This window comes from Ostrea edulis, chromosome 4, assembly GCF_947568905.1.
Source record: "Ostrea edulis chromosome 4, xbOstEdul1.1, whole genome shotgun sequence".
NCBI lineage: Eukaryota > Metazoa > Mollusca > Bivalvia > Ostreida > Ostreidae > Ostrea > Ostrea edulis.
The window spans coordinates 7,130,094-7,158,086 of record NC_079167.1 but is presented as its reverse complement, the minus strand read 5'-3'; the positions used below and the strand labels follow the sequence as shown (position 1 = coordinate 7,158,086).

At 34.4% G+C, this 27,993-nt stretch overlaps 1 protein-coding gene across 4 annotated transcripts; it reads right to left on the bottom strand.

Moving 5' to 3' along the window:
* Nucleotides 1–277: 277 nt before the first annotated feature.
* Nucleotides 278–27,993, bottom strand: LOC125668478 (YTH domain-containing protein 1-like). Of its 4 annotated transcripts, XM_048902689.2 has the most exons (19): nucleotides 27,682–27,993; nucleotides 23,936–24,052; nucleotides 23,089–23,370; nucleotides 21,830–21,898; nucleotides 21,395–21,550; nucleotides 21,009–21,188; nucleotides 20,780–20,928; nucleotides 19,983–20,037; nucleotides 19,783–19,900; nucleotides 19,600–19,684; nucleotides 18,602–18,777; nucleotides 17,386–17,462; nucleotides 9,476–9,506; nucleotides 9,324–9,366; nucleotides 5,445–5,477; nucleotides 4,438–4,512; nucleotides 2,754–2,885; nucleotides 2,561–2,605; nucleotides 278–1,239 (listed from the first exon to the last, which is right to left on the bottom strand). In XM_048902689.2, exons 1-19 carry the CDS (start codon nucleotides 27,722–27,724, stop codon nucleotides 1,114–1,116), a joined length of 1,992 nt encoding a protein of 663 aa, XP_048758646.2. In that variant the 5' UTR covers nucleotides 27,725–27,993; the 3' UTR covers nucleotides 278–1,113. The 4 variants fall into 4 exon arrangements, with proteins under 4 accessions (XP_048758646.2, XP_048758648.2, XP_048758647.2 ...); XM_048902691.2 differs by lacking the exon at nucleotides 2,561–2,605 and having other exon boundaries at nucleotides 27,682–27,838; XM_048902690.2 differs by lacking the exon at nucleotides 5,445–5,477 and having other exon boundaries at nucleotides 27,682–27,838.

Sequence of the window (27,993 nt, the reverse complement as noted above, 5' to 3'; positions counted from 1 at the left end):
GGGGATAATTAAACCATTAAACTGTAAAGAGGTGAAATAATTTCTCCCTTTGATCCCACAAGGAGCATATTTGAACATGGCTACCTCTAGACATAATGCTTTCAGCTTATCTAAATAAGTCACCATGACTTAGAAAGAAATCTGTAATTCTGCATTATGTTCATGGCCCTTCAATGGAATTTCACCATCTGTCCCAGTGACATGACGATTGATTCCATTAAGGTCAAAATACTCTGCTCAAGTACATGTATGTTCTAACTTAATAACAATACACACCCAAAATTAATTGTTTATTTCACAAATAAATTCAGATAAAGATATTTCTTTTATAATACACTGTACTTATGTGCAAAATGTACAACAGAGATAAAGTATAATCCTGCCCTCGTGTCGTATCTTACAAAAGAAATGTACAAACCTTACAATGCACACAACCAAACTTGTACTCACGGCTCTCTATACCTATTAAGTTATTCCCCAAGATCTTGCTAACAGTACCGGGTAGTATTTCATACTTAGTAATGAAACATATAAATACCCAAACTGGAACAAATAATTACGATGATAAAACGGAAAATTTAATAATGAACTGTATAAAAATGGTTATATTTATCCAGATTATTACAAATAATGACAGCAATAAGATGATGAATTTAGTAATGAAATAAAAATGTAGACTCTTATCCAAACTGGTACAAATGATGGCAGTGTAATTACAATGGAACAAAAATGCATATACATGTACCTGTTCATAAATATGTGCAATGTATGTGCATAATGAAAGTTACAACTTGTAACCATATTTCCAAACAGTCATAATAAGTACTGTGCAACTTGTTCACTTACTACCCCATCTTACTCACAACAGGGACTAACCAAACTCTATGGCACTTTACCATGCAAAGCAAACAAAGAGGGCAACTTAAGTTTCATTTTCACGTGTGTGTGCGACTATATATACATCTACACTCACATAAAACACACACGTACATACACATATCTATATTTGTACAGTGTATTTAAAATGACATTGGACATCAATGACTAATAAATTCAATGTAAATGAAGTACATGTACATTGCACAATGAATGATACGGATTTGGTCAGCAATGTTATCTGCGCTCTCGGTGTCGATGGTGGTCCCGTTCTCGACTGCGATCGCGATCACCACTGCTGTGTCGACGGCGTCTACTTCCTTCTGTAGTTCTCCTCAGGAAATCATCAACATCCCTCTCATACTAAAATGAATAACATTAAATTCAATATTGATATCATAATCTACATCATGTTGCTGAATCTTCATACAGAGCTGCCAACATTATGAAATGGAAAATAGTAAGGCGAGGCCCCTTGCCATTATGAATAAAGATATAACCTGAGCAAATTTAGACATATTTCAAATCCAAAGAAGTAGGTACAGTTTCTAAAGTCATCTGGCCCAAAATATTGATGATTTCACTTGGAGCTCAAATCCTGGCATTCAATTAAGGAATAGATCAGCAAACCCAAAATTCGCTCAGTTTGATCAGCAAAATGATTTGTGTCATATGACGAGACCTTGAAGTTGGCATAAAATTGCAAAAATGCCATTTTCAATAAAAATATCCACAAATTCAGGTGGTTTTCCTTTCAGAAAACATACAGCACATGCGTCGAGCAAATTCATATTGAAGCATGTTTTTCATTTCAAAATAATACACAATATATATCATTTTCATTTTGCTCGACAAATGTGCACATCTTTTCCTGAGCAATAATTTGTATGTCATTTGACAGTTTTCAGGCTTATTTTGAGAAAAAGGCGGGAAATGTCTTATTCGTGATGTCATAATGCTATCAATTTAGGACTATCATTCTGATTTTGTTGACATAGTATACCTGGCATTTATTTTACTTTCTTAAAACGCTGATTGAGGTTAATTCCAGACACATTTTATAGAGAGAAAATTTTTGGGCCTTTTTATGTATACAACCGTACCTTGTTCTTTAATGAATTTAGACATACTAATTGTTATGCATTTTACAACTGCAGAAGGTCAAATACATCTTTTATTGATTTTATTTTCTTGGGTATAAAACCTTGTTACTTTAATTTTACAGTTACTGTGTCAGTTATTATGGCAAGTTTTTTAATGTCATTTTCTCCGCCGTGAAAAATGTTGAAGTTTGTCAAACAGATTGTACATTTATCATACAAACTCTCCCTTTCTGACTTTGAAACGAATAGATGTTTACAGTGTACTTGCATGTTGTTCTTTGAATTACTGGATCTATTAGGTTTTCTTCTTTGGGGGAGTTTTGTTGTTATTTCCATCAACACATGCCTTACGCTTAGTAGCAGCTTCCATATTGTTTATTTCAAAGCATTAAAATGATCAAGATTTTGTATATATATAGACTATGCAATCAAATGTAGTAACGACTATGGCTTGTTTCTTATAAAAGTAAAAACTAATGACGGACAGCTCTAAAACTTTCGAAATGTCAAATAAGCGAAAATCGGAAGATATATGGTGAAATCGTAAGGCGTATTTTTGGCCCTAAAATCGTAAGCCTTACGCTAAAATCGTGAGGGTTGGCAGCTCTGTTCATAGTATGGTATGCCTGTCAAATCAAAAGTTGATTTCATTAAATTTTTGTCATTTCACAACAAAACATGGACATCACAAATAACCACAGCCTCAAAATATGCAAGTACAAATAAAAGTAGCAGTTACTTATGCAAGTACAAATAAAAGTAGCAGTTACTTACAGATCTTTTGTCTGCTCTGGATCTCGAGATAGAGGCCATGCTGAATTCTGGGGAGGGCATCATGTATTCTCTTGGTCTTTGATCATAATGACCACTGTAAGGGATCATGGGATCCATGGCAAATCCTGGTGGCTGTAATTAGATCAAAACATATTTGATATTATTCCCCTACCGATTTGTAAAACCAAAGGGGACTATAGGTTTCTTCTCTGACCGTCCCTCTGTCTGTAAGTCAGCTGTCCCATTGGTTTTCAAGACTTTTCCCGTTATGCTTGCAAAGAATTATTTGAAACTTACATTGTAGTTTCAGAGTGGCAAAACTACAGATCAAGTTTGAATTTTGTAATGTTTGATCAACAAGTGTGAAAGATATTAATTTTCATAGTGTTCTGTTCTTATTCATCGGTTGGTTGTCTGTTGTTTACCGTCCTCTACTAGAATTTTTTACTCATATGGTGATGTCTCCCATTGCCTGTGAAGGGCTGCAAAATTTTAACCTATGCTCGGCGCTTACAACCTTTGAGAAGGGAGGGATCTTTACTGTGCCACAGGGCTACGGTTTTTGCAGTCTCAATCAAAGGACCACCCCATTTAGTTGCCTCTTATGATAAGCAAGGACTACTGAGATTGGGGTCATGTTCTGATGGAAAGGCTGCAATATATATGAAAAGAGGCAGTCGCTGAAACTCGGCCACTGATTGTGTAAATAATTACTTCATTAACTTAACATTTCCAGCTCATTAATCACAAAAGGAACATGTACGAGTAAAGTCTGATCAATGGGGAGTACTCAATTTACTGCATTCCTACAATCCAACTGAAATTGCTGGTATTCAAAACTGGTCTTCAAACAGCTGATAGTAAGTAGTATTATGAGCAGGGTTCAGAAGTCCTTTGTCAGTAATTAAAATGCTGATATGAATGTTATATCGGTGTGTTGTTTTGTGTTGTATATGTATGATTAGTTCTTCCATGCAATTTTTGTAAAAGCGTTGACCCAGATTGGATGCATTTTGACACTGTATCGAAACTAGGCAAATGGTGCCTCGCACGATGACAGAGTTCCAAATTTTCTATGGTTATTTCTATAATCATAGTTATAAAACCCAAATTCAGTATGTGACATTTAGCATATATACTACATGTTTGTCAGATTATCAAAAATTGTAGAGATATGAATAACATTATTCCATCCCTGATAAAACTACATGTGTCAAATGTATGAACAACAAAATTTTACCCATAGAGTGTCCATGGGTAAATGGTGTGTAGTGATTTTAGGTCACAGTTCAAGGTCAAACAACATTAAATGTAAATTTTCTTGAATTGCATCCGTCAATTAATGGGGGTGCTTGGTTCAACCCAAAAGCTCCCTTCCATTCTTCTTGTATGTAAAACAAGGTTGAAAGTAGTTTTAAAATCTAATTAGCCAAAAGGGGATTCTTTTTACTTATTAATACAAGTTTAAAGAGATATTTCTCTCTTCTAAGGGAGGTCATATAATGAGAAACTGAAACCAAAATCACTGCAATCTTTACTTTTGCATAACTTCAGGATTTAGAATTAAAATTTTGCAAATACTCCAGGAAAAGTTAGCTTCATTTTCAGATAATTTTATATGTGTGAATTTTTAAAAATAATTCTATTCACTTTTATGCCATTTATCAATTCATACATGACTTACAGGTGGTCCATAAGGTGGCATGGGGGGTGGGGGTGCTCTGCTGTGGGTGAATTCCCTTATGTAGTCGCTGTATGACTAAAATAAAAAATAACTAATAATAAATGATAGTTGACAAATCACAAATCAATAAAGTCCACCACAAAAATAATCACAATGCATATTTTCCGGAACATATAGTATTACTATTACCCGCGTATATTTTCTTTTGTTTCTATAAATAAAATTAGATCCTTCGATCTGCTCACACATTTCACTACACAAGGATCTAACAACAATGCATTGAGGTCAAGCTCGTGACCTGAGGTTATGACCTTTATTGACCGATCAAATCAGTGCCTCCTCTTTTAGGATTCTAGTGTGCAGAATGTTTTGTGTGCTAATTACATACCAGAACCTAAAAATAGTTTAAGATCAGAATATGCTGTGATAGTTGCTAATAATGATGAAAAAAGGCTCATCAACATCTAACCTTGAAATGTTTATTTTTCGACATTAAATGTTTATTTTTCGATATTTATTGTGCAGACAAACTGAATAATCACATAAGAGTGTCATGAAAATATTTCTGTGTGATTAGTAGATGTCAACAATAAACATTTAACACCTGTTAATATACATTAAACTTGGACATGATTTTTTGAAAGTGTCATTGTAATATCTCCCATTTGTGCATGCAAGTCAACAATTCATAACAGCCATGAAAAAGCTTTTACTGCTTTCTTGAGTATAATTGGTTTGATTGGCATTTGACATCAACATTACTGTTGGGTATGGCATTGAGACGTCATTGCGAGTTACTATCAAATAAACCGTAACATATTAATGCTGGCTCGCTACTCTGTACACGACATCTAGCGAAGATATGTACATGATTGACTTAAAATAACCTTGTACATGTGCAAACACACATGTACATGATGCACAAATGGACCTTGCTTTTGACTGCACTGGTAATAGAACTTCTAAATCACAGAATTCAATTTCCTTGCACCAACATTGTTACATACCTCACATCGGTCTGGACGATGTACCATACCATGCTGAGGAAGATAATGATAGGTAAGAATATTGTTCCATTACTGTATATATGTTGTCGGAATGATGTGTGAAGAAGATAATGATATGTAAGGATATTGTTCCATTACTGTATATATGGTGTCGGAATGATGCGTGAATGTGTGAGGAAGATAATGATAGGTAAGAATATTGTTCCATTACTGTATATATGGTGTCGGAATGATGTAAGAAGAAGATTATAAGACTCTCTTATGAGTAGCCATGAAATATAAAGTGATTCCACCCGAGGGTTGCAAAAAAGCTGTGAAACCCGAGGCTTTGCCGAGGGTTTTACCGCTTTTTTGCAACCCCGAGGGTGGAATCACCTTAATATTTCATGGCAACTCATAAGAGAGTATTTTTCTCTCATATTTCTAGAGTTTTCCGTTTTCCTTGTGCCTAGCGACGCCATTTTGAGAATTTTTCAATTAATTAATTTTTCGCTCTACATTAAAAATAACATCAGAATCGAATTCTACGACCTTCATTTTGGCAACTATGTTGCCGACAAAAAATCGGCCGACGAGTGTATAAGTGAATTGTATTAGAGTTATTCCTCTTTGAATAAATCAATAATCAGGATGCGTGACGTAACTCGACAGTCATCAGCGCGAAACATTTTGACAGACCTATAAATCAGAATACACGGTTTTTTTGTTGTTGTTTTTTTTGTTTTCTTAGAGGAGCATTGATATTATTAATTGACATTAATTGAGCAGTTATTTAATGACGAGTGTGTGAAGAGGAATTCCAAGTGGTTTTTGTTGGTGAATATGGGCATGGCTAGACTTTCGTTTTTCACGCGTGCAAGGACTCGAGTCTCATGGACATTGAAGGCACTTATTTCACCTGAGACACGGACAGTAGACGTTGACAGAGTGAATGTGGAGGTAGGCCTAGAAGTAATAGACCGTGTGGGCTGGGTTTCTGTGAACGGGCATAATGCACCGAATGACATAGGTGTATGAGGAATTTGTGACTGTTGTTGAGTGTGCAGTAATTGTTCAAGGAATGTGTATTTTTGTGTCCGGTCACATACACCTGGAGATTATCAGGGACATTACAATCTGTCATTTTTTGTACAAGAGCTTTACAGACGCTAGTGTTCGTCAATCGAGGCGAGGTAAGTTGCAAGCTAGTTGTGTATTGAGTATGACGTCACGGGATATGTAAGATAACGTCACCTGATATGAAAGATAGAAATATCTTACATACCTTTCTTTCATAGAATATCTGTATCTTACATACGTAGATATGAGAGAAAATGATAGGTAAGAATATTGTTCCATTACTGTGTATATGTTGTCGGAATGATGTGTGAAGAAGATAATGATATGTAAGGATATTCTTCCAGTATTGTGTATATGGTGTCGGAATGATGTGTGAATGTGTGAGGAAGATAATGATATGTAAGGATATTCTTCCAGTACTGTGTATATGTTGTCAGAATGATGTGTGAATGTGTGAGGAAGATAATGATAGGTAAGAATATTGTTCCATTACTGTATATATGTTGTCAGAATGATGTGTGAATGTGTCATATTTGTGTTAATGTCTACAACATTTCATCAAGATACGTGAAAAACCACATTACTCCAAACATATACATAGAGTTGAATGTGCAAAAAGTAAACAATTCAAACTTTGAAGCTGGCCATGCTGTAACTGGCTAAACATTTTTATGATTACATACATTATCTCGCAGAACATGATGACCTTCAATGTGGTGTTGTTAGGTCCTTGTGTAGCAAACTACATGATCAAAGGGATCTAATTTTTATAAAGATTGGGGTTAGCCTTAGTGTTGCCAAAAGTCATCCATTGAACTATAATTTTGTTGTCATCATTGGGGATATGACAGTTAAAGCATTGTAAGAAAATCAAATGATGCACATAATGGCATTATGTAAATTTTTGTACAAAACTGACCAACTGTCATAATGACAACAAGAACACATCTCGTCTCTGTTACATCGAACTTGACCATATCAACCATAAACCATGTTTCTAGATAACTGATATCAATTAACATACATATTGTGCAAAGTAAGAAGACGAAATCAAACAGCAACACTGATATATGATTATTCAAATTGACTTCCAAAAATGCTGAGCTCTTCTTTCACTTAAAGGGGCATGGACAAAATTTTGGTACCAAAAAAAATCACTTAAGATTATTCAAGTGATAATATGTTAGCATTTGATTGGTGTAAAACATAGTAACAAACCTTAATTTCAATAAGATGTCCATGGACCACATCACTCACTTGAGTCACCTTGGCCCATATCTAAAGATTTTCCCTATATATTGGCATAGAAAACTTTGATGCCTATTGTGGCCCCATCCTATCCTAAGGGGCCATGATTTTAACAAACTTGAATCTGACTATGTCAGGCAGCTTTCATGTAAATGTAAACTTTTCTAGCCCAGTGGTTTTTGAGAAAAAGATTTTTAATGATTTTCCCTACATATTTGTATGTAAAACTTTGATCCCCTATAGTGGCCCCATCCTACCTCAAGGGGCACCACGATTTTAACAAACTTGAATCTGCACTGTGTCAGGAAACTTTCATATAAATCTCAGCTTTTCTGACCCAGTACTTCTTGAGAAGATTTGTAAAGATTTTCCCTATATGTTTGTATGTAAAACTTTGATGATTCCCAATTGTAGTCCTATCCTACTCCCAAGGGTCATGATTTTAACAAAACTTGAATCTGCACGATGTCAGGAAGCTTTCATGTAAATTTCAGCTCTTCTGGCCAAGTGTTTCTTGAGAAAAAGATTTTTAAATAACCCCACCCTATTGTTGTGATTATCTCCCCTTTGAAGAGGGCATGGGCCTTCATATGAACAAATTTGAAAGCCCTTCACCCAAGGATATTTTTTGCCAAGTTTGGTTGAAATTGGCCCAGTGGTTCTGGAGAAGAAGTCAAAAATGTAAAAAGTCTACAGACAGACGGACAAACAACAGACGATCAGAAAAGCTCACTTGAGTTTTCAGCTCAGGTGAGCTAAAACCTTACGCAAAGATGTATTTGAGACATTTAAACTTTTCATTTTCAAAACAAGGCACAAGCCCTGATCATGTTTACACGTCGCGTGACTCAACATTTAGCATGGCCAGAAGTTGACAGATTCGGTGAAAAAAGGTTTTACAAGAAATATTTTCTGTTCCATCTTCTTTGTGCTTGCTTCAAAAATTGATTTATCATCAACGTATGTCGAAAAGTTAGAATTCTTTAGACATAATTTTCAGAAATCGTGGTGTTCTCACCTCTGTATGTGGTTTCCTTGCTATGACAAGCGTGTTGACAAACACGATTATGAGAGCCAGATTTTACGTAAATACAAAGTATTTCCTAAATGAAAATATTCTTAATCCATTTATTTATAAAAGACCTTTATTTCTATAACAATAATCTGTCAATTTCAATCTATCAAAAATTGTGTCCATGTCCCTTTAAATTTCCATGGAAGATAATTGTTTTCTTGATTGAATTTAAAGGACAAATGTCTAGATTTGGGTTTTGATGGTCATCTTTTAATGATTGCACATGTAATAATTCAACAACCAATAAATATTGTTAATTGTTGTTTGAACTGTTTTGCCAAATAGTGGGAAATGTGGTTGGGGATCATACACATAACACATACATGTTTAGTACCCCCAGTATTCTAAGGATTTGTAGAGAAAGCATCAGATAGATGTAAATATTCAAATATGACTCTGCAACAAAACCAAGTGATATAAAACAGCAAGATGAAGAAATTAATAGCGCTACTACCATGTCAAAGTTTAAAATAAAATCAAAAGAAATTTTTTCTTACCCCATTGATGAATGTTTCCCTCCGGACTCCATATCTTTGTGATCTGAAGAATTTTCACATTGATACTACATAATGTATCAGAAGAATAATTCTTTATTCATACACTGGAATATCAAACATGTTTGGATATAAATGATGAAAAGTCAACTAACCTGTCCATTCTTCTGTCTTTGTTATAGAAACCTGAAAGTATGCATTGTTATCTTAAACAGAGTCTAGAGAATGCAAACACAGGAGTCAGATTCTTTATTTGGCTTTTACAGTATAAATATGTATATAAAATGTATTGCTATATGTGTCAGCTCATTTTAAATCAGAGACCACTTATTATATTCAAAGCTGCAAAGCTGCAATACCAGTGTTTTTTCCCACCAATTTGGGACTGAGGGCTGGGGCCCTTTCAATTGGGAAAAATAGCGACAAAACAAGAAAATTGGAAAAATTCATCTTTAATGAAATTTTATGATTTCCATGATGGCATCATTTAATTATACATTTCCGGAAGAAGGATGATATCTTTTTGTTTGAATCTTTCGTCTTTTTTTACTAAGCTTCTTTACATAATACTTGCTGTTATGTGACATGACTACTGAATCTACCAGTTAGAACACGATGCATGATAGATAAGCCGTAAGTAATATTTAGATAACTCGTACGAAGATGGCCCAAAATTGGGAAAATATTAGGGAATTTCCGATTGGGACTGGGGCCGAATTTTGGCCCCAAATCAGCCCCCCCCCCCCCCCTTAATACAGACAGGATAGTTTGCAAATGAGGAACAGCACATGTGTCAAATAAATGCAATGAACTTTATCAATGAGGTTTATGTAATCTGCATGAATTCATACATTTCATTTGAAAACAAACATCAGTCATAACGAGAATCCTCAATACAAAAACTTTCTAGTTACAAAGGAATGGACCTGCTACCAGAAAGCTAAGGTAATTCATCTGGATAACACAGGTCAGATGCAGCATCCAATCCATCAATGCTTCAGTGTATTAATATCCTTGCAAAGAACTAAAGCCACAAAGTACCAAAATTGACCTTTTTGTCAAAATAAATGAGACTTTCACGATTGATGTTCTAATGGCCAGTTGCGTATCTCTAGATCAGGTTAAGAATGGCTCAGCAACTGATCCGCGGATCACGTAAGCCAGGATTAAATACCAACTGAGTCGGGTTTAGCTGAGAAGGAATTCTGTTACACATTATAAAACTGAGTAAGGTTTACCTAATCTGGACTTGCTCAAAGTAAGATATCGAGAGTTAGGAAGTCACCAAATTCCACAGCACTTGAAAATTCTGTTTTACTAGACACATATTTCTCACATTATCACCAGTGTGAGATCGACTTTTCCCATGTGAGACAGCCATGTGAGATTTTTCTGTCTCACACTGCTGCGACGTCATTTGATTGTGACGTCATATAATTTCTATGATTTACGTTACACGGTGAAGATTTACGTTACACGGTGAAGCAAAAATATTTTGCATTGTTATCTTTAAATTTTAATGTATATAGCTTTCTGTTGGACAACCTTGGGTTTTTTAGTTTACACTTACAGTGTAAACCATTTTCGGGTATGCTCTTTCTGCCTATCTAATTAGTTTTTGCATCAAAGTTCAAATGAGGATTTTGATAATTTAGAATTTTCTCAAAGCTCCTAAATTTATGCACTAAACTGTAGGTAAAATGTGAGAAAAATAATCCTTCATTATTAACTCGTGTGGGGTAGGGAAATTCCACCTCTGGAACAAGATTCACTGTCTAGGACTCGGCAAAGCCTCGTCCTAGACTGCGAATCTTGTCCCCTCGGTGGAATTTCCCTATCCCACACTCGTACTAATGAAGGATTCTATTAATCTTTGTAGAGAATAAATTCATCCACAATTATAAATACTGCAATATTTTGGTTGAATGTAAGATTGAACATTATGTCCATTCGAAATAAGTTTCAAGGATAAGTAAGGGTTATGGCAATTGCAAATTACTAAAACTTTGGATTAGTTTTCTGTCTGGGCATTGTTGATTTTTTTCAATATGTTCATGTATGCCATGTTAAACTAACCCAAAACCAGTTGGGGTGGGTGTGTCTAAAATGTGTATAGTACTAAAGGTACATTCAAGGTAGTCGATATTTTGAATTCAGCCTGAAACTTGGATACTGTAGATCATAAGATCAAAGAGGCTTTCTCCTATTTAAAAAAAAATACAAACAATGTACATGTTTTTTAAACCCATATTCTGATACATACTTGTGATCATATTACTCCTATCAAATATTCACTTTTATTCTTACATATTTTAAGGCCCGTCATATTTAGAGGTTTGTGTGAATCAAGTTCTTTGAAGTATGTAAAGTTGAACAGTGTATAAATAAATAGACCATTATAGTTATATGAGCCATAACGATATGACCACCTGATTAAGTGCATTTTCCTATTCTGACCAAGTGCAATTTCGCATTCAACAATCCACACCACTTCAAGATGCCCTAAATATGAATTTGACAAACTGTGTTTTTATGGCTCTTGAACCGTCATTAAATATAGAGTGCTTGTATATATATATCACAGTGGATCTTGAAAGATTTTTGTACATTGTAGTGTATTTTAATGTAAAACTTTTGGCCCCGGGGGTTAATCAACACTGCATATCAATTTGGGAAATTGAATTATTGTGCTTTTTGAGAATTTAAAAAGATTTTTTTTTTCAATATTGATAATTCATCATGTGTATTAACTTTAACTCCTGCTGTGGGTTTGTCAAGATTTGAACACACCTGAATCTCAGTACCATAAGTGCAAGTTTAATTTTTCTGGTCTACTGGTTGTTGAGAAAAAGAAATTCCCATGTTTCTATGTAAATTTATACTAGAAGTTCAAAATGTTACATGGGAATATATATGAAATCTTTAGTAAAATATTCTCCAGAACTACCAGGGATCAGTCAATATCAGGGCTGTCTAATTAAAACAACACACTATACCCCGGTGCTTCCTCCTATGTGCAATTTTGAGCCTTTTTTCGTGACCCCACTCTCAACCCAATCATGAATGTACACTACAAGAGGAGGTTTACATATTAACTTCATATATTTAAATTCAGCTAGTCGCTCCATCAAAGCTACGGGGTCATGGTATGAACAAATTCAAATGAGGATGCTTGAATATCAATTTAACAAAATATAGTTCTTAATGAAATGATTTCTCCTCTATCTGGGAAGAAATGAATCTAAATTACTGTAAATCAGCTTTTATATAAAAGCAAGATACTTTGGTTTATAGACTTTTATCATCGTTATCCAGTCATTCATTATGATATTGTTCGACACCAAGGCTTTAAAGGACACAACGCACGATTCTAAACTGCCTAATTTTTTCAGCAAAATTAATTCTTTTCATGCCTAAAACTACTTTAAAGGTCATATGAAACAATATCCTGAAGAAATTGAGTTATGTATGGAAATTCATCAATCAAGGTTCATTAATCAAGAATTCATTATTTTATTTTTTTTATTCAATGCATTATAACGTCATAACAGTTGATCAAATATACTCGATCACGAAAATGATCTTTGATGATCGTGGCTTATCTCCCTTGCTGATGACGTCAAAATGACCCACTGTGATGTAAACAACCATAGACTTATAACATGGTATAACGAATTATTAACTGCATAGCTTATAAAAATGCCAAAGTGTGCTGCATTTATTTGTAGTACATGTACACATATTAGGTCGTAGAAGAGGGGGCATATGTACCTATTCCCAAGGGATACCAGATTTAGAAGAAAAAATATGGGTACAAAATCTCCGACGCGATGGATTTGTTGCCATGAGCACTGCACTTCAGTACATCCGTCGGTAGCCAAACAATGTGGACACAAATCAGACGCTGTGCCAATAATTTTTTTATTTTCCAAAGACTGAGACAAATCAAAATAGAAATTAAAGTCAACCACTTTTATAGTTAAAGCGAAGACACTGGAAGTATGAATTACTAAATTACATAAAGGCTGGTCATTGTAATCACTTAAACACATTTCATCAATGAACGTGAACTTTGAATAAAACTACTCAAAATTATATTCTATTTCTATATTTTATCTATATTACAAACTCTATCAGTCAATGATATTCGTATAGTCTCATGTTTATCAGGCCTATGTATACGTGTAATATGCACATGTAGCTACACTAGTATCCCAAAAATATGCAACTTTTATTTTCTTATTATCAATTATAAGATATAGTTGAATTAGAATTGTCGATAAACTTTTCATTCTGAAATTCAAAAAGAAAATCATGAAGTATTAATCAGAAATTATAACTTATATTCCATACACTATATCAGTACTGAGAACTGAACATGCTTATTCAAAAAATTAATGAATACTTTTTAAAAATTAAAATAATATTTGAACAGCGGGGATGTAAAGTGAGAAAGTAAATACCTGCTATAGAATTAAATGCAAGCAATTTTTATATATAACTTACAATTGTAAAATATAGAAGCACCCCCCCCCCCCCCCCACCCAATAAAAACGATTTGTGAATTTTAGACTTAGGCCTAAATTGGGGCACACGATAAAACACTAGCTGATTATGAAGAACCGTGCGCCAGTACAACAGATGGCATCCATAATACATTTAGGATATTCTACACCTACAAGAATATTTTAGCGCTATTTCAATATTGTGGTTATTCGTATAAATAGGAAAATGGGATTACCATTACAGTTTTTAGACTATTTTTATTACGATAAATCATAAATGAAATGTACACAAGTTCATACGACTTCTGATCGTTTAAAATGAGTTATACTCCAGTATCTAATGGCATGGGGTCTTGAAATCCACAGGCATCTGATGTATGGACAGTACTACCCCCCACCCCTTCTGATTTTTTTGGCAATAATTTCTCCAAAATATGTGGATTCCCTGTCTAAACCATCCCAATTTCGATTTATGTAATTATTTGACTTTCCCACTTTTTGTAAGATTTAGAGATTGGCCTTCTACCGGCTTTATTATTACCGGTAGAAGGCCAATCTCTAAAGTGAACAAAAAATGTGAAAGGATTACATAATTCGAAATTTGCATGGGATAGGCAAGGGATCCTACATTTTGAAGAAGAAATTATCCCCGAAAAAAAAGTCAGAAGAGGAGGGAGGGGGTGTAGTAGTGGCCATACTTCAGGTGCCTGTGTAGTGTTGACTTCTTCAATATCATCCTCTGTTGAAGAACGTTATTCGCTTGCTGTGCATCATTCCTGACTGGTTTAAACTGATATGGTTGAACCACAAAATCGGGCAGTTCGTCAGTTAATAGAAATTAGTCCATATCCATTAAATGTAGTGAGATATTTCGTGGAACAAAACAGTAAGCTTACACTTGAACATTGCGTTGTTTACATCGATGGGTCGTTGTGACGTCACGAACACTCAGAATCAAGAACGATAAGCGGATAACAAATTCATTCTATGTACAAGTTTACAGCTTTATTTTTTATCAATCCAAAGATAATATTTTTTTTATTAAACACCATTTGACTTTCATTCATACCTAGCTTTATGTTTATAAAGTAAAATACCACTGTTAGAAATCGTTTCATATGACCTTTAAATGTGTTTTAAATGAAATATTTTGCATAGTTTTCAAGTTTGAAAGCGATGAAATTCAAATCTTGCGATATGTATATTTACTTTCGCCATTTTACACACCATTATGTGTGACGTCATATGCGCCCTTGGGTTTGAAAACATCTATTAGCCATTTCATAAACAGATTAGATTTAATTGACAACAAGATGTGTTTGTGAAACACAAATGCCCCCGATAATGGCCAAGGTCACAAGGGCAAATATCTTGGTACCAGTAGAAAGATCTTGTCAAAAGAAATGCTCATGTACAATAATAAAGCTCTAATATTTACCATTTAGAAGTTATGACCAATGTAAAAAAAAATTAAAAGTAGGTCAAACGTCAAGGTCAAAAGGTAACGGAAAGGTCTTGTAACAAGGAATACTCATGTGAAATATCAAAGCTCTATCTCTTATTGTTCAAAAGTTATTAGCAAGGTTAAAGTTTTCAAAAAGTAGGTCAAACTCCAAGGTCACGGGGTCAAAAATGTTGGTACCCACGGAAAGGTCTTGTCACAAGGAATACTCATGTGAAATATCAAAGCTCTATCTCTTATTGTTCAAAAGTTATTAGCAAGGTTAAAGTTTTCAAAAAGTAGGTCAAACTCCAAGATCAAGGTCATGGGGTCAAAAATGTTGGAACCCACGGAAAGGTCTTGTCACAAGGAATACTCATGTGAAATATCAAAGCTATATCTCTTACTGTTCAAAAGTTATTAGCAAGGTTAAAGTTTCAGACAGAATTACAAAATGACAGACAGGACAAAAACAATATGCCCCCCGATCTTCGATCTTAGGGGCATAAAAAGAGGGAGGACGACAACCATGGAGACCAAAGATGACCTGGAAAGCAGCACAGTTAGAAAAAGACCAGCATGAGTGGGGACTTCGTGATGTTAACCCATTGGACAGAGATGCCTGGAAGTCACATGTTAGGTCTGCCATGCGTGCAGCAAGCCAGTTACCTGGAAGGGAGCCCACTGCTGTGGAAGATGCACCTAATCCTGCACGTTAATCAAAATGCCAATGATGATGAGAGTCAGGGGTCTTTTGAATATGATCTTGTATGTTGCAGCAGGTGTTAACATATTGAACAACCCTCACTACTACAGCCTTGAGTCAGAATTTGTGGTATTTTCACCTACAGCTGGTGATGTCTCAATATGAGGGAAAAATTCCTGACGGGACGTAAAACAAACAAGTTGATGAGAAAAGAAAAATTGTTGAATCTGGACCACTTTAAAAATAATGAACGCTTCTGTGGTGTTCGCGAGTTCCATGATCGTTGGAAGACTGACCACAATTGGCTGGATAGGAGTGAGAGATGCATTGTTGTTAAAACAATAAAAGGCATTTTAGCGCAGTTCTTTTTTCTTTCTATGCAATACAAAGTGAGCTAAAAATGTCCACAAAACTTTAAAGGCTCAAATTTTTCAGAGTAAAAAGACCATAACTCCACCGAAAATAAGTTAATCTGAATGAAACTTGATCTCTAGAGCTCATCAAAATACATCTACACCTCAAAAATCAGCTGAACATCTGCAAGTATAGAGGAAAGAAAATCAAGAAAACCTTATCTTGATGAAATTTTCAAAGTCAAAGGACCATAACTCCACTGAAAGTAAGTCGATCTAAATGAAACTTGATCTGTGAGTCATCAATATACAACTACACCTAACATCAACTGAATATGTACAAGCATTGTGAAAAAAGTCCAGAGTACTGCAACTATGAAGGATGAATGCAAACATTTTCTGTACCATAGTGGTTCTCAAAACCATTTTTCCTCTTCAAACTCCTAGTATGGACCTGCTGTGACCCCAATAATCATGGTTTGAACCAATTTGAATCTTCATTACATTATACTATGTAAAGAAGATTCTGCTCTGGGGGTTCTTGAAAATATTTTTTGGAATCACACTTTTATTTATCTCCCCTTGGAAAGAGGTGCACTCATTCCATTGTACAAACATGAATCCATTTTAAACAAGGACACTTTGTGTTGAGTTTGGTTCTCAGTGGTTCGTAATAAGCTAGAGCTTTTCAATCAGGAAAGTTCACTTTAGCCATATACTTTATCCTGCTTAATGATGGTGATGTCTCTACGAGTGAAAACTTCTCAAATGGGACAGAACACAACAAACAAAAACTTTGTCCTGCTGTTCATGAAATAGTCTCACAAGAAAAGTTGTCTACTGAAAGATCAGCACTATCATATGCTATTACAAAACATTCAGTAAACAGAAAGAAAAATGTCATGGATTCATTAGCATAAATGGTTGGTAGGGGTGGGTTTATCTAAATTACCTTTAACAATGCTTGAACCTTCTTTGTGTAATTTTTTCCATGACTCTTGTTATATGTGAAAATATTCTGTTCAAAATTCAGATGTGTACACTATATATTGCTGCTTACCTCTGCCATGCTCCATCTCGTCTCGTCCTCTCTTTCTCCTGTCCTGATCATAGAAGTCATCTCTGAACGGTCTATGCCTATATTCAACATCACAACAATCACATCCTCATCAGTACATTACCACAGTAACAAAATTTTACATTTAGCTGCACAAAAAAATTTACAAGATGACTTGCATCAAGTCCCACTGTTTTTAAGTAGCTGCTGGCCTGATTGCATATTTAATGAATGGGAATATTCAACATGTGAATTTCTTAATTTTTACTTGCAACATCCTCCCACAGATCAACATTTCACACATGTATCTTGTTACATGTACATAATTTATATGTATCGTTGTGAAACTATGCTTGTGATGGCTGTTACATGTTTGAGGTATTCATCATAGTGAGTGAATATATGTTGTTTGTCAATACCATCTTCACAACAAACCAAGAAACTCTAAATAAGAAAATGATGCCAGCTGCAACACTTGTTCATTGGAAATACATGTATTTTATTTAACACAAAAATTAAACTCTTTGGGTGGGTGGGCTTGATGCAAGTTAATAGATTAAATAACATACCGTACATTGCTCGGTCAGCATCTTCACATACTTATCACTGCCGTCAATTACACATCGTTATAACAATGTCCAAATAGGAATAGTTCATTCACACAATATTTAGCAACAACTGGCTGTAATACATTTTTAGTCCAAAGAAAAAGTTCATTTCACTCATTAATTTTAGAACACCTGGCTGCAATAAATACTTAGTCCAAAGATGAATGTTCATTCACTTTTTTTTCATATATTAAAACACAATGGCTGATTTCTCTGGTCCATACAGAACTAAAGTGGTGAATCCTTTGAGATACATGTAGCTAGTTTTGTGGTGGATTAGTCCAGTTTTAGAGAGGGGCCACATAATGGGGATTAGTCCTTTAGAACTTTAGTGTGGCAGTCACATTTAGCATGCTTAGAGCCACTACAGTTCAAAACCATTTTGTTGTTGGCTAGAGGCACATAGCCATGCTACAAAATAGTCCACACATTTTATTCCAGAAATAATAACTGGAGCTTCTAAACCTGAAAAATCTTCAAACAAAATCAATCAGCTGTCATTTGTCCTCCACATACTTACCGCGCTCAAAAGTTTAATTTTACATGTTAATTTTTTGTACCTATGAAATTGTCCTACAATGTTACTACACAATTTTCCAAACGTCTCTAACCTAATGAAATCATGACGCCCCCGATAACCCCCACGAATTCTTCTTTCTGTTATCTCCGGATGTCCTCCTCCACTGCGCGCAGATTTACGAGCTTTTCTTGCAATGGATGAAAGATCCACATTTTCATCAGGAGGAAACATTTTACAGAGAGCCTCTCCACATCTTGGTTCCACTTCCTGAAAATAATATAAATTTTATCAAAGTGTAAAATTCCTTTATTACATAAATACTTCCTTGTGCAAAATTTGACACTCAGCACCAATTTGCAAGCATGTCAAATTGTCAGTGCTATACCCTGAAGGATTTACTTTTACATAAAATAGTAATACATCAACATCAATTACTTGAATCTAATAAAGATTCTACAGTACCAGTCTATACTATAGAAACAATCAGACTGAGTTAGTTAAATACCAGCCTATACTATAGAAACTATCAGACTGAGTTAATTAAATACCAGCCTATAATATAGAAACAATCAGACTGAATTAATTAAATACAATCAGACTGAATTAGTTAAATACCAGCCTATACTATAGAAACTATCAGACTGAGTTAATTAAATACCAGCCTATAATATAGAAACAATCAGACTGAATTAATTAAATACCAGCCTATAATATAGAAACAATCAGACTGAATTAATTAAATACAATCAGACTGAATTAATTAAATACCAGCCTATACTATAGAAACTATCAGACTGAATTAATTAAATACAATCAGACTGAATTAATTAAATACCAGCCTATACTATAGAAACTATCAGACTGAGTTAAATACCAGCCTATAATATAGAAACAATCAGACTGAATTAATTAACTACAATCAGACTGAATTAGTTAAATACCAGCCTATACTACAGAAACTATCAGACTGAATTAATTAAATACCAGCCTATAATATAGAAACTATCAGACTGAATTAATTAAATACAATCAGACTGAATTAATTAAATACCAGCCTATACTATAGAAAAATAAATCAAATGAGCTTACTTGTCCATCTCTTCCAATCTTTACTGGTTTGTTGTCATTCCATGCATTATGAAGATGTTGGGTCTTTGTGAAAGCAAGATCTTTCCTGATAAACATAAAAGATTACATTTTAAATATTTAGACATGGAATTTATTTAATTCATCTATTTATTAACAGGTCAAGTTTTCCTTTTTAAATCATACCTGTTGATCCAGTCAAGCTTAAAAACACCACTAAGTGCTCTTGCACTCAAACCAGGGGGCAGCACCCACCGAATTGGAGGATGGTCTTTTGTGGATTCATCAGCAATGCGTGCAAAACCTAAGAATATGCATAGAGTTTTCAAATTCATGCAATGTAATTCTAATTCAAATGTGCATAAATTTGAGCTTTTCTCAATTACCTTGAAACTTTCCACTTTCCCTGACAGAAAATACGAGTATCACATTATCACAACTCTGAAATTTGAAAAAAAAAAATCATGGCTTTCATCTTTTTGATACATGTGAACAGAGAGCAAAGTAGTATGTTATACTTCATAATTTGGTCCTAAAAAGAAAGTATATTCATATCAAGTAAATTTAAATTTGCTGAATTAGAACACTTTTCCCATAATCTGAAAGAATACCTCATAATAATGCATGCATTTTGTGTAAATGGCATGATTCAGCAGAATTTCCCTCCTGCTAGAAAATGAGACATTTTGTCACAAATTTTGGCTTAAGAGGTATACTATATTGTCATAATGGCTAACTTCATTTGAAAATATGAATGGTAATACATCAGTAATATTTCTTAATGCCATTTAGATTATAGCTGAGTAGCTCGGAGAGTTAGCATGCCAACTGCTGATCTGTACGTTGTGAGTTTGGGTTCAGCAGAGATTTTACCCCCCCCCCCCCCCTCTTCCCCGATTACTTTCTACTAAAACTACATTTTTTGACTAAATAAAGTAAATTTGAAACTTTTAAATTTCAAAATGTTGTACATATATTTCACTTTTCATCCATATCAATCAAATTTTTTCTGGTGTAGTATTCCTCCTTAAAAGGGTGAGTATTTTGAGAAAAATTTGATAAACACCCTGGTGTTTAAATTTGAATACTTCTTTTGGCATTTTATACCAACACCTTTCCCATACTTCCTTCTTTCTACTTGAAAGTCTATGATGTACAACATACGCAAAGTGCAGTCACTAACCTTGTAGGCATTGTTCAGACGGATTTCATTCTGGGGAGGTGTAGACCAGACACCCTTAGCTTTGGCTAGGGCCACATTTTCATGATTGTTGCTTTTGATCACAAAGTATCTTGCTCCACGGAAGATGTATTTCATCTTCGAACTCATTCCTGAGAAACAAAACAGAAAATAAAAATATTTTCTCCATGTCCCCCCCCCCCCTATAGTAACAGTATGTTGTTTCACTCACTTCTAACAGTGGAGTCCTCTGATTTTTCACTTTTGTTATCATCACTTTTGCCATCTTCTTCTTCTCCTTCCTCTTCCTCACTTTTCCCCTCACTCTTTCTATCCCACTCTATGGGAGAGATGTCTCTAGTTTTCCGCTTCTTTTTTTCAGGTACAGAATCTTCTCCTTCTCCATCCAAGTCTGTCCAATACAATTGCAAATTTGAGACACATACACACGTATCTAGTAAAAATATTGTTACCAATGAAAATCATGGATTAAAAATTCTTCTTCAAGTACATGTAGTAGTGTATTTTCCTCGCAATTGTAATCAACGGCAAAATGTTTAGAGAATTCATGATCATTAATGATGACAAGAAATTAAAAGTTCCTGTTTGATCATAAACCTGATTCTCCTGACTCGTCATTGTTTAAGCTTCCGTCACTGGAGCCTGCCTCACTGCGAGTGTCATAATCCTGAGCATCTATGGGCTCTGGGATGGGGCGTGGCTCTGTTGTCTCTCCTTCTTCCTGTGTTTTCTCACCTTCAGTGGACTCATTTTCTGTAATATATTAAGATTTAAGAATTCACACATACTGAACTTTAAATTTTTGCAGTTCAAATGCACCATTTACTGCAAATGACAAATTTTTCACTAGCAGTATATTTATGACTGATAAACTATAATTTGAAAAATATTTCAAAATGTTCCAGAGCAGCATAAATGCTCATTTCAGCAAAATAATAATTAAAAAATCCAAAGCATAAGGTATGATATCCCCTTCAATGTTCATTTTCATAGTTTTACAAATGAGACAAAGTTAAAAGAAATAATCAATACCTTCATCTTGTGAGATATTTTCAGTAGATACTTTCTTCTTTGGAGATTTGCTGACTTTTGGAGATTTCGCTACAATTCATATCAATGATTCTGAGTATAATGCTCTTCTTATTATTTTATGTTTCAATACTAACAGTTCAGTAGTACACAGTACACATACTAGTCTCACCAGTGTGTTACATTAGAGCTGTGTGACATTGTATACTAGCTATCAAAGGCAATTGTATTGCTATGCAACACAGGATCTCTGAGTGAAGGAAGTGGTTAGGAAAGGTTTCCTTCTACATAGTTCAAACTTAAGAAACCAAAATCTCGATATCTGTAGCTATTGTGGTATGCAAATTTACCAAATTTCAACTGAAGAACACATTGAAATTACAAGATTTCATAAAAGTTCTTGCCTTGATTGCAATATCAATAACTGCTGTATCAAGTAGTAAGTCTCAGTCAGTTTCTGAACGATACATATCCACCATGCTACAAGTATTAACAGGCAACCTGACTGGCTTTAATAATGTCACACTATGAATTTTTTGTATCTTGTGATAATTTCACATTCTGCTGAACAAGGTATTTATACAATTCAGATGTACTTCCCACCACCTGAACTTAATTATATTTATTCTCTTTATGAAACTTCAAAATAATTAGGTCCTCCATCCAACATTCAATTGAAGAAATTTACCCTCAGTTTCTCAAAGGATGATCTTTCAAAGTAAATATCAGATATGAACAAGTTTTATACTTAACAATTTGCACTGAATATTGCTTATTCAGGTGGTAATTGTCTTATTCATGTATAAAACTTAAAAGGTCACACCATCTTCTAAGTGTTACTTAAATGACAAAGAATGGCAACCAGAGTTTGGTTCCATGAAAATAAGTGTAACACAGTTGGTATAATTGAACGTCTGTGATGTACTATGTGATTTCATACTTGATATTGTAAGCATGACCTAATTTTCTACACCAGGCCTTGCAAATCCACTCGGCCTTGTGAACCAATAGATGATGACAACATGAAACAACTTACACACTATATTGCTTCCTTAAATTTTACAATCAGATTTTCTTTTTCTTTTTACGAGCAAAATTTTTCCCAAATGGAAGATTTCTTTTGCCTACATATTGTATTTCCAGACATTTTATCTACTGAACTTTCAAAATCAGCTTTATTTTGATCTCTGATTGACTGCAAAGCCACTGTGATAGATATACACCATGATATATATGTATGAAACAACATCTGTTTTACTTACTTTTTGTCTTGCTTGATTCCTTTGCCTTGGTCTTTGACACTGTTTTCTTTTTGGGCGATTCTTGTCTTGGTGGATCCTCGACTAACTTCTCCGTACTTTCACCGGCAACCTGTTGGTCCTGGTCAACATTTTCTATTACTGTGGCCCCCTTTTCCTCTTCTTCTTTTGCAGCCTTTGCCTTCAATTCTGCAGCACGCTGGGCTGCCAAACGTTTTGCTGTTGCAGATTGGGCTTTTTTCTTACTTTTTCTAGTACCTGGTGTTCCCATACGAGGCTTTTTCACTAAAAAAAATTCAGCAAATTGCAGTTTTCAAGAAAAAACCTTTCAGAACCCTGGCCTAGGTAAACCTTTTAGAACCCTGGCCTAGGTAGGTAGCTGGATTGTTTACTAGACCAAACTTCCAAAGATAAATATCAGTCATGTAATCAAATTACAATGAATTACATTTTTGTTTTTATATTTTATCATTTACAGCCTTTCACCCCTACTGTCATTTCATCTGCAAGTCAATTAAACCAAAAAAAAATACAGGTTTGATAGACTTTTCAATATGAATTTTTTTTGGAGCCCAAGTTTAATGTTACTGGACTCTTCAGTTCCTAATTTTGGTAATTGAAATGGTCAATAAGCAGCTATATCTTTCAATATTGTGAAAATCTTTAAAATCTCAAGTCAGTTTCATGCTCCAATGGAGCAGAGTACAAATGCATAAAAATACACACAATATAAAAGGGGTGGGGTGGTATACAGATCCATATGATTATACTGCATGTGGAAAGAAACTTCACTATTAAATGGTACTATGATCACGGCATGTTGTAACGGTATACCATTACTGTAATATACCTTCAACAGGCTTTTCTGGTTCTGGTTTTTCCTCTTCTACAATTTCTGCACTTAAATCATCATCTCCAGTGTGTCCTTCCAAAATGTCGTCCAACACATTAACTACACCATCACCTCCTTCATAAAATTATAAAATTAGTGTACATCATAAAAAAAAAAGAGGGGGGGGGTGGGGGTGTTATTTCCTACTTTGTGTTAAATTCTAATTAAGCTATTGTTACACTTTCCTTTACGAAAATACAATTCATTCGGGTATGATTTATCATTTAAAATCATCAAAACAACATAGTAAATACAAATATATAGTTGCTAACTTGCTATATTACCAGTACAAGGGAAGTTGTACTGTATTTCAATGTGGGCTCTAGATCATTGAGAGTTGAAAAAAGTCCAGGGGAGGGGGTAGGGTGTTCAGTATTGGATGAATAAGATATTACTAAACATTTGTGAAAATAAAATCAGCTGTCACAATTTAAGCAATCGACAGTTACACTATGCCCATGTGAAGCCACACACGGACGTTATGCCCCATTAGACCTGTCTTGTGTTAACTGTAGTTATTATTGTAATTTGTGTCTTTTTTTTTTTGATAGTTTTTTTGGGGTTTGTTTTCTTGATCTATTTTTGGTGTTGTGATAGTGTGAAAAATTTGTTTCAATAAATAGTTTTAATGAAAAAAAAAAAAAAAAAAAAAAAGAGAGAGGAGAAACAACAAGATTAAAAAAACACAAAGAAAGCAGCTCATTACATTTTAATGTTGACTTTTTATTTTGGGGCATGCAAGTTGATTTTTAGCGAGTACTAGTGGGTCCGCGACTGTTCAGCACCTGATGCGACTTTTCGGGAGTTTGGTGACGGCGGTTTGGTAGTTTGTTAACGACAGTTCAGGAGTTCATTATTGAAATTATTATAAAAGTAAGAGTTCATGTACTTAGAGGGGTGCACGACGGTTTGGGAGTTGCCATATGTCGCGCACCCGAACGGTTGTCACAGTTGATATGACTAATTCCCTTCAAGAAACAAAATGCATAAATATTTCTTTAAGATGTGTTATAATATAGCAGAGATATTTATTATTCAATGCATCAGAGGAATTTCGTGCTATGAAAGTTGCCGACATAATGGGATAAATGTTTACTGTTATCAGCAGACAGTGTGTCCGTAACCTTTGCAGAAAGGCTCATTATCAGCATGTAAAAAATAAATTTAAAATGTGACTATCAGCAAACAACTTAAGTATTGTTTCCTTCAAGCAGTCTACTCTTTCGAAAAATACTTTTTTGGGCGAAATAAAGACACTATAATATTGTTTCCTTGATTGTGTTTCACCCGTTATATGTATTAGAATTTTAACACTCAGAATTAATTCATAAATCCACAAAAATATCAAAATAGCACTGAAAGTAATGTTTGTCATGAATCTTGAATCAATCCTACATACATTATGAAAAGTGCATAATAAAAATACGCTAAAAATCATTTTAATGAAGTTTTAAATAGGCATAATGAAATTCAAAAGACAGGAACTACTTTTTGATCTTTGAGTGTATAAAGAAAATTGAACTTGATCAGATTATGTATTTATCTACCATCAGATAAATATGCAGTACTTAATAACAGTACATGTAATTATATTACAGAGAAAATAAAGGTTTGGATATGGTTGAAATAGAAAATCTAAGATGATTTCTGGGCATATTTGGATTTTCTTCTGTCTTACTCTGAGAGAAGAATGACATGACAGAAGACTGATGGGACGTCAATCTAATAACTGCAGTGCTCCTATAATTATCACCTTCTATTGGAGGGGGGGTCGAGAGGGAAGCCAATCTTCATTAAGGTGCTCCTATAATTATCGCTCACGCTCTCCCTTTGGGTAATCTTTGATGTTATGAGAAATTATGAGACATATCATAATTCCAGGCTTTCAAGTAGTGATGAAACGATTGTCGCCGATGATCGATTGTCGGTTGTTCAGAGACCTACGATGCTACTAATCGATTACAAAATAAAAGTCGCCGACATCGTTGACCAAACAAAATCCGGAAATCACTTCAACTTTGTTCAAATTTTATTTTCTGTATGTCAAACCCGATCAAAAATAAGCAAACAAAATGCCGGGAGATATGAAGGACGGTAACAACAATGACATTCAACAGTCAAATAAAGGAGCCTATCTCTGATATCTTTGATACACTGAGATTATAGATAAATTCCATCACTTGATATATTGGAATCCTGATTTATTTACCTGTGAACAAATGAAACAAAAAAGAATTCAAATGTTGTTTCCATACATTTAATGATTCTGTTACATCTAATTTGAGGGAAAACACTTAAATGCCAATTCCGATTATAATCGATTATTAATCGATTACTTGTGTCCGATTATTGCCGATAATCGATTATGGTTTTTGGTCTGATTGCCCATCACTACTTTCAAGCGACATTTTGCAAAAAGTAAGGGCCATTTTTAGGACAAAATTATAAAAAAATAAGGGCCTTTTTTAGACAAAAATAAGGATTAAATTTACAAATCAATAGGAAAAAAAAAATGTTTTACTCACCAATTGCAAGAGCAATAATACAAAAACTAATTACCCACTCAGAAGATCATACCAGTGGTCATCAACAGCCATATTCGGCATTCAGCACAAACCATGATATATTTCAGGTGGACTCCCATGGCTCACAATCAATGCCGAATATAGCTGATGAAAATGTAGGAATTTCAACCAAAAATTAGGGCTTTTTTAGCGGTCCTCCTAAACAGAGTACGATAGAGTACTTTAGAGTACGCTAGTAAAATTTCATAATTCAATGCAATTTAACTGCTGTTCGTAGATGTTCTTACTTTAGTTTAACCTAATAAATGTATATCTGGAATATATTGTGTTTGTTTTCATTATTTTAGGAATTATTGTAAGTTAAAGTTTACCGTTTGATTCCGATCCCGATCAAATTTAATACTTTTTCAAAACAAACTACTAATAATCGGGATCCCGTAAATCTTCAATACATTTAATGTTTTCTGGTCAAAATATCGCTAAAATACCAAATACTTTTGACAAATATTGCACTTTTATTTTATAATCATCTTTATTTAAGTGGTATACATACAAATAAACAATTGAATTGCATTAAATATTGAAATTTTACTAGCGTACTCTAACGTACTCTGTTTAGTAGTACCCCTTTTTTAGGATTCTAAAGCTCAAATAAGGAAAATAAGGGCTGTTGTAGGAAAATAAGGCCCGCTTGAAAGCCTGTAATTCAAAACATCAAAAATAATTTACATAAATAAATTTTAAAACAGAGAAATAACACTAAATATAAAATTTATTTGCCAGCTCCCGAATTTGTCGTGCCCGAAACGTCGCGCATCCGAACTGTTGTCATCAAACTCTAGAACTGTCGGTCCCAAAATCCCACATCGTCGTATATGCCAAGTCCCGAACCGTCGCGCACCCCCCATGGGCAGGACAAAGTAACACAAATCTGGACCCCTAATTATCGTATGCCAAACGAACATCTTGTCTATATTTTGTATTTCACTGCCCTTAAACAACCATTCATTAAAAAAAAATGGAAAACTATAGGCCTATACGAAACATTAAGGAAATCAACTCCATTGTCATACAATGTCGATTCAATGTGCGAAATAATCGTTGAAACAAGAGGGACCCAAGCGCTCTGAATTTAATCCCTAATATTTTACCAAACTAATTTCTATTAAACTATATTACCTGAGGTATCATTTGATTCAGCACTCATTGTGCTTTTGGACATATATTATGCACAAAAGACCTTTATTTTTTTTTCACACTGCCCAGCCTCATAAAAGAAAAACACAATATCCAAGATGGCGGCGAACATGAAACAAGTTAATTCGTTCGAATTTATTTCGTACGATGCAATACACCCAAACAACATCCAGTCGATCAAATGTTACATGTAAGATATCATATTCGTTCGTCCATGACATATCTAATCCAAGATCAAGCAAGCACCCCATTGCGATATGACATATAGCACTATATATAAAACTGTCCTGTTGC

Coding starts and splice junctions, on each gene's coding strand:
- LOC125668478 (XM_048902689.2), bottom strand. CDS start 27,724: ATGTCCAAAAGCACAATGAGTGCTGAATCAAATGATACCTCAG. Junction 4,513..5,444: donor ATCGTCCAGACCGATGTGAG/GTATGTAACAAT, acceptor TTTTTATTTTAG/TCATACAGCGACTACATAAG. Junction 2,606..2,753: donor CCAGAGCAGACAAAAGATCT/GTAAGTAACTGC, acceptor TTGATTTGACAG/GCATACCATACTATGAACAG.